Source organism: Populus euphratica, unplaced genomic scaffold (genome assembly GCF_000495115.2).
Source record: "Populus euphratica unplaced genomic scaffold, PopEup_1.0 scaffold836.1, whole genome shotgun sequence".
Lineage (NCBI taxonomy): Eukaryota > Viridiplantae > Streptophyta > Magnoliopsida > Malpighiales > Salicaceae > Populus > Populus euphratica.
The window spans coordinates 39,960-46,942 of record NW_011500702.1 but is presented as its reverse complement, the minus strand read 5'-3'; the positions used below and the strand labels follow the sequence as shown (position 1 = coordinate 46,942).

Below are 6,983 nucleotides of genomic sequence, written 5' to 3'. Positions count from 1 at the left end.
AATAACACCGAACCCTGACCCATAAATTCCCTTTCTTTCTATGGCGAGCTTCATGTTACTTTTTCGAATTGTTTTTTATTTCCTTCTCTTCAAGAAAGTTAATCACAAAATCAATCCATTTTTACACTATAATTAAGTAAATGATTGTGAAAGATGACTGAATAAACTTCAGAAACTTGCCAATATAATATTTTATATCTAAAGATTGATATTACAAGCTTGTTTGATGATATTTTATTTCTATATGCATGTTATAGTAAGCGTGTTGCACCATTCATATACTATAATTCCTAAGTCTAAAAAGAATTATATTTTAGTAGCTCTAGGAAGTTAAAATATATATATATATATATACAAGAGAAAATTACTTGAAAAAGTTGATGTATGGTGAGTTTGGTAGCCGTCGCACAATACACTCTACTACGAGAAAATTAAATTAGCCAAATGAACTATTTCTCTTTCCAAGCAATTACACCTCTCCACCATTTAATGCTATTGCACCCTCTCAATACGCTCTGCAATAACTCCTTACTGCCACAGTTTTCTCTTTCTCCTGCACTTCCATTGCCTTGTATCTCTTCCTAAGTTCCTTTGATTCTCCATCTTCTTCATGCTCTCTATTTTTGTTTTTTGTTTTTTTTTTCCCATTCTTTCTTGATTCTTGATTTTCTTCCCTTGACTCTATCTCCATATCCACTCACCAACTTCTTACCATAAAAATTATTTCCAAAATCTCCAGAGAAACCACTAGCAGACCCAAATACTGCTTTCTTTTCCACAAGGTAACCTCAAAACCAGATCCAAAACAAAGAAAAATAAAATCCTTTCAGTCAAGACTGTTTTCTTTTGTTTTTATTTCTAGGCAAGTAAATTTCTTGTATGAGTAGAATTTTTCAAGAGAGTCTCATTGTCTTCTCTATATTTTCCACTTCTATAGAATGAGTGGGTTTTCAAATCCACTCTTTCTCACATCTCTCTCTCTCCCTTGCATGTAGTTCTCTCATTTTGTTCTCTTTAACTTCTTTTTTTTTCCGTGGAGCAGATAAAGCTAAAGAAAGAAAGGAAACTGGGAAGGCAAAGTTGGATTCTCCGTAATCTTAGTTGGGCGATGTATAGATTTAATATTTGGATTTTGGGGAGTTAGTCAGATATTAACCTGTTAAAAATCGTCAACTCGACCTTCTTTATTTATTCTCTGTCTCTTTCGTATGTACGTGAGAACCAGATAGGCGTAGAAAGGGAGAAACCAATTCCCCTACGGGGAAAAAGAGAACCATAGTCAGCCTGCCTGTTTTCTATACTCTAGAAAATCCGTGAGAAACCCACTCACCGTGATCTAAGACCATATATAACAGTAGAGTCATAAGGAGAGTGAGTTAAGCTACCTATCAGGCACAGACACGCAAATATATATTCCTATATACAACTTTTCCTAGGGTTCGTGGCTGGTGAAACATGCCAGCCGGAGTAATGATTCCGGCAAGAAACATGCCATCAATGATCGGGGTTAATGGTAATGTTGGTGGGTTTGGATCAACTTCGGGACTTGCTCTTGGTCAGGTCTGCACTTTTGTTCTTTTCCATGTCTTTCTTCTTCACTGTTTGTGCTTTTTAAGCTTTATGATCCAGTTATCTTGGATATTTGTTTGGTTAATGTACACGATTTTTCATTTTTTAACGATCCCATATTGATTTCCTTACCCCTTAACATTTTTTTCACATCAGATCTCTTCTTCTTCTGCTACTGTTCAGGAGTCAAAAGTTTTATTATGTTTTTTTTGGCTTTTAGGCAGACAAATTTGTTTTCTTTAAGCAAAATCCTCCTCGATAGTTGCAAAACGCGTATAGGGTTCACACAAACAGAGGGAGATGGAAGGGTTTGAGAATCTAGTATTTTTACATGGGCCTCTTGTCCTATCCAAGATCTAGTATTTTTCTACATTCCAAGAACAATTTTTCAAACGTTGCTTTCCCATACGTCCTAGGCTTTTGCACATTACAAAGTACCTTTTGCACTCCTTGATATAGATATATGTTGGCATGAACATTTTAATCACCTTTCTCTTTTAGTGGAAATTTCCATTCTGCTGTTAGATTAAAAAACAATAAAGCTTGAGGAATCTTAAAGATCTGTAGATAATGTTCCAGCCAAACATGATGGAAGGTCACGAGTTTCATCATCTAGACATGACACACAACACATCTGAAGGCGACATGACTCGAATTAGAGATGAAGAATTTGATAGTACCAACACAAAATCAGGCAGTGAGAATCAAGAAGGCGCTTCAGGTGATGATCAAGACCCACGCCCCAAAAAGAAACGCTACCATCGCCATACCCAGCATCAGATCCAAGAAATGGAAGCGTAAGCTCTGCCTTAATTAAATTATACACTGCTATTGCTATTGTATATTGCCTTAAATTTGTTGACACATATAACTGACGATTAATGCCTTTTCATTATTGGCTTATTAGTTTCTTCAAAGAGTGTCCACACCCAGATGACAAGCAAAGGAAGGAGTTAAGCCGAGAATTAGGGTTAGAGCCTTTGCAAGTCAAGTTTTGGTTCCAAAATAAGCGTACCCAAATGAAGGTATAACGTGTGCGCATAACCTTAGCCTAGACATTACTAATTTAGACCATGTAATAAATACCACATTTGCCGTCTGTTTTCTATGTTATGCACGTCAAGGGGCGGTTACAATATCTTGGCCTCTTCTCTTAGAAAGTTTTCTTTAGGGGGGTTAGAATATCTCTTAAACCTCCTCCGAGATGTTTAGCTAAATTCTTTCTCGTTTCAGACCCAGCATGAGCGCCATGAAAATACACAGCTTCGAAATGAGAATGAAAAGCTTAGGGCTGACAACATGCGGTACAGAGAAGCTCTTAGCAATGCCTCGTGTCCTAATTGTGGAGGGCCAACTGCCATTGGAGAAATGTCCTTTGATGAACATCATTTGAGACTTGAAAATACTAGATTGAGAGAAGAGGTGAAGTTATTAGATTGATTTTTTTTTTTTGGTGGATCCATAACGTTCAATGCCTTATATCTTCAAAATTTAATTCGTATCTCTCCTCTTTTTTTTTTCTTTTTTTTTCTTTTTTTTTTTTTTGCAGATTGACCGTATTTCAGCAATTGCTGCTAGGTATGTTGGCAAGCCTGTGGTGAACTATCCTGTTCTATCGCCTCCAATGCCTCCACGTCCAGTTGACCTTGGTGTTGGGAATTTTGGTGGACAACCAGGCTTAGGAGGGGATATTTATGAAGCTGGAGACCTACTAAGGTCTATTAGTGCACCTACTGAGGCTGATAAGCCCATGATAATTGAGCTTGCAGTGGCAGCCATGGAGGAACTAATTAGAATGGCTCAAATGGATGAACCTTTATGGATGAACAGCCTTGATGGAATTGATGCAGTGTTGAATGAAGATGAATACATAAGGATATTCCCTCATGGTATTGGTCCTAAACCTACTGGTTTTAAATGTGAGGCTTCAAGAGAGACTGCTGTTGTTATCATGAACCACATCAACCTTGTCGAGTATCTCATGGATGTGGTAAGTTTCCTTTTAGTATCTTTCAAAGCAAATCAAGCATATTTAAGCATGTACATAAATGCATATCGATCCAATAGTGATTTGTGATTATGTTTTGGTTTTCAGAATCAGTGGTCTACATTGTTTTCTGGCATTGTCTCAAGAGCTTTGACTTTAGAAGTGCTATCTACAGGAGTTGCAGGGAACTACAATGGAGCCTTGCAAGTGGTAATACAAATATTCCTTGATTATCTTCCAATTAGCAATACGTTTGCTAATTCGATCATCCATAACTCGAGACATGATTTAATATATAGTCTGTTCTATATCTTTTACATATCCCTGAAATCATAGGTGTGGATTACCGAATCATGAAACCAAATATGTCAAAATGATTTATGATATCATCCTCTCTAAATGTATTGAACTGATTCTCATTTGTTTCCAGATGACAGCTGAATTTCAACTTCCAACTCCACTTGTTCCTACTCGTGAAAGTTACTATGTCAGGTATTGTAAACAACATGCTGATGGGACTTGGGCTGTGGTTGATGTTTCATTGGACAGTATACGCCCTGGTCCAGCAGCAAGATGTCGAAGAAGGCCATCTGGATGTTTAATTCAAGAAATGCCCAATGGATACTCGAAGGTGAATATATACTTCTTTATCAATGTGTATTGTTATTCTCTAGTTTATTTAAGCTGCACCATTTCTATACAAAAAGAAAAGCAATTCTTAGTTATTGCTACCTTTGTAATCGAATTTCTCCCTACCTTAGGTTACATGGGTTGAACATGTAGAAGTGGATGATAGAGGTGTTCATAATCTATACAAGCATCTAGTTAGCTCAGGACATGCATTCGGGGCAAAACGTTGGGTCGCAACCCTAAACCGGCAATGCGAGCGCCTTGCCAGTGCCATGGCAACAAACATTCCTGCTGGTGATGCTGGTGGTAATATATATTGTGTTTTTTCACTAGGAATTGCTGCTGGTAACTATTGTACTAATTGATATGTTTGACCTTGGACTTACCTCATTTGTTTATTCACAGTTATTACTAATCAAGAAGGAAGAAAGAGCATGATGAAGCTGGCAGAGAGAATGGTGATAAGCTTCTGTGCTGGCGTGAGCGCCTCTACCGCCCACACATGGACTACCCTATCTGGGACTGGAGCTGATGATGTCCGGGTCATGACAAGGAAGAGTGTAGATGATCCAGGGAGGCCTCCTGGGATTGTACTTAGTGCAGCAACTTCCTTCTGGCTTCCAGTTCCACCAAAGAGGGTTTTTGATTTTCTACGTGATGAGAACACTCGTAATGAGGTATAACAATTAGAACTTTTTGACTTGGCTAACTTTATTGCATCCCATCTACACATAACAAGCACATAGCCAATGAAGACGAATTTTAATATACCAAATGATTGGATCTCATTCTAAGAATTGGTTACATTTAACACAGTGGGATATTCTATCAAATGGTGGAGTTGTCCAAGAAATGGCACACATTGCTAATGGCCGGGATACAGGCAACAGTGTATCTCTAATCCGAGTTAATGTAAGTAGCATAAGGAAATCCTTTGTACCTGTTAACGAAGTTAAGTTCTCTATGATCGTAAGGCTATTGTGCTATCGATATTTTAGCTGATCTAACACATCATAATTTTAGAGCGCGAATTCGAGCCAGAGCAACATGCTGATTTTGCAAGAGAGTTGCACTGATCAAACGGCCTCTTTCGTAATCTATGCTCCCGTTGATATTGTTGCAATGAACGTGGTGCTTAACGGCGGGGATCCAGATTATGTGGCACTTCTTCCATCAGGGTTTGCTATTTTTCCTGATGGAACCGCAGCGCATGGGGTGGGCATGGAAGAATCTGGGTCTACAGGAGGATCTCTTCTAACTGTCGCGTTCCAGATTTTGGTTGATTCAGTTCCTACTGCAAAACTGTCTCTTGGCTCAGTTGCCACTGTTAACAACTTGATTGCATGCACTGTGGAGAGGATTAAGGCTTCCTTATCATGCGAATCTGCATGATCTTTGAAGGTTAATTTATAGGTCAGTGGACTTTCTCTGTGTGCATGCATCTCTTTAATATTCATGCGAATCTGAATGTATTTTGTGGTATTCAAAATAAGTGGTTTTTGTTCCCAAGTAGCCTAAAATTGTATGTGCTAAGCACATTGGTCATCTTACTTTGATATGGAAATGCATGTGGGCTTAAGATTATATAAATAGATCGCCTTTAACAAGGTAAATCATCTTCTTTTAGAGAAACAAAACTTCATATTTTTCCTTTACTCAAACTTTACATACACAGCCCCACAAGACTATCATCTAGTAAATTTAATTAAGTTCAAGAAAATTCCCAACCCTTTCAAATGACTTGCTTTTCAAGTGTTACGGCTATCGAAAACCAACCTTGTACACCTTCAAACCCATAGGAAGCTTGGAAAGACTAATTGTTTTCGAAGGTTTTTAATAGCCTTATCAATTCTCAATATATAATTGACATATATAATGCCAGTTTTTTATTTTTTAATTATTCTTTAAATGTATTTCCTATTATATATATTCATTTATTTTATTTTATATTTTGTTTTGCAGTTCATTACCAGAGAAGGAAAAACGAGGGAATTTTTGTGAAAAAACTCGAAGTTGGTTTCGATTTTGGGTGATAGAAGAATGGGAGAAGTCAAGAACGCACCTCACATATTTCTTTTTTGCTTCATGGCTTTCGTTTTGGGAAAGAATAATTAAGAACCAAAGCATACCATGAGTGAGAAAAGATGTTAGAGGTTCGGGAATTGACTTCGCCAAACAAAGTAAAAGGCAAATATAGACCAGACCCCTTGTAATATTCCAAGGTTGATCTACTACTTTTCGCCTTCTTCTTAACTTAGTTGTTAGGGTTTTTTTTAAGCTTGTCAGACCTCTCCGTACTTCTCCTCCACTTGCTATTTTGTTTGTGTTTTGGAGCACTAGTGGGTGAAAAGCTTACACCCACTGGTAGACAATGGTTTCTGCTTTTCTACTCTATCCCATCTTAAGAGCTTTCGGAATAGAGAGACTTCTTTTGTATTTATTATTGGTTTGCATTGTCTTCAACATATTTAAATCTGGGCTTATTTTCGTATGATCCCCAGTCTAGAGTAATTGTATACCATCATCATATTCCCAGGAAGCAAAATGATTTCAAATCAATAGAGGCTTAGCATTGGATTGCTAAGGTTTTTAACAGCCTTTTGAACATGGAAATACCCCCGTTGGATTGCTGGTTTGATTGCGAAACAAACAAATGGACCAAGAGGCTTAGCATTTTGCCAAGGATGATTTGATATTCTCAACCAAGCAGAAGCAGTGTCCATGGATCAAATTTCATTCTAAGTGAAAAAAGAAGAAAGAAAATGTTCCACCCAAGAGAACTGATATGAGAATGATG

At 37.5% G+C, this 6,983-nt stretch overlaps 1 protein-coding gene across 7 annotated transcripts; it reads left to right on the top strand.

Moving 5' to 3' along the window:
• The first annotated feature begins 471 nt into the window (after positions 1-471).
• On the top strand, positions 472-6,674 carry LOC105116041 (homeobox-leucine zipper protein HDG2-like). Of its 7 annotated transcripts, none has more exons than XM_011013190.1 (13): positions 472-782; positions 1,043-1,560; positions 2,137-2,366; positions 2,477-2,594; positions 2,803-2,991; positions 3,119-3,559; positions 3,665-3,766; positions 3,987-4,187; positions 4,318-4,480; positions 4,592-4,863; positions 5,003-5,098; positions 5,210-5,599; positions 6,149-6,674. In XM_011013190.1, exons 2-12 carry the CDS (start codon positions 1,456-1,458, stop codon positions 5,576-5,578), a joined length of 2,286 nt encoding a protein of 761 aa, XP_011011492.1. In that variant the 5' UTR covers positions 472-782; positions 1,043-1,455; the 3' UTR covers positions 5,579-5,599; positions 6,149-6,674. The 7 variants fall into 7 exon arrangements, with proteins under 7 accessions (XP_011011492.1, XP_011011489.1, XP_011011488.1 ...); XM_011013187.1 differs by having other exon boundaries at positions 4,318-4,489; XM_011013186.1 differs by having other exon boundaries at positions 473-782; positions 4,318-4,492.
• Positions 6,675-6,983: the final 309 nt, after the last annotated feature.

Coding starts and splice junctions, on each gene's coding strand:
- LOC105116041 (XM_011013186.1), top strand. CDS start 1,456: ATGCCAGCCGGAGTAATGATTCCGGCAAGAAACATGCCATCAATGATC. Junction 3,560..3,664: donor TCGAGTATCTCATGGATGTG/GTAAGTTTCCTT, acceptor TTTGGTTTTCAG/AATCAGTGGTCTACATTGTT. Junction 5,099..5,209: donor TATCTCTAATCCGAGTTAAT/GTAAGTAGCATA, acceptor TCATAATTTTAG/AGCGCGAATTCGAGCCAGAG.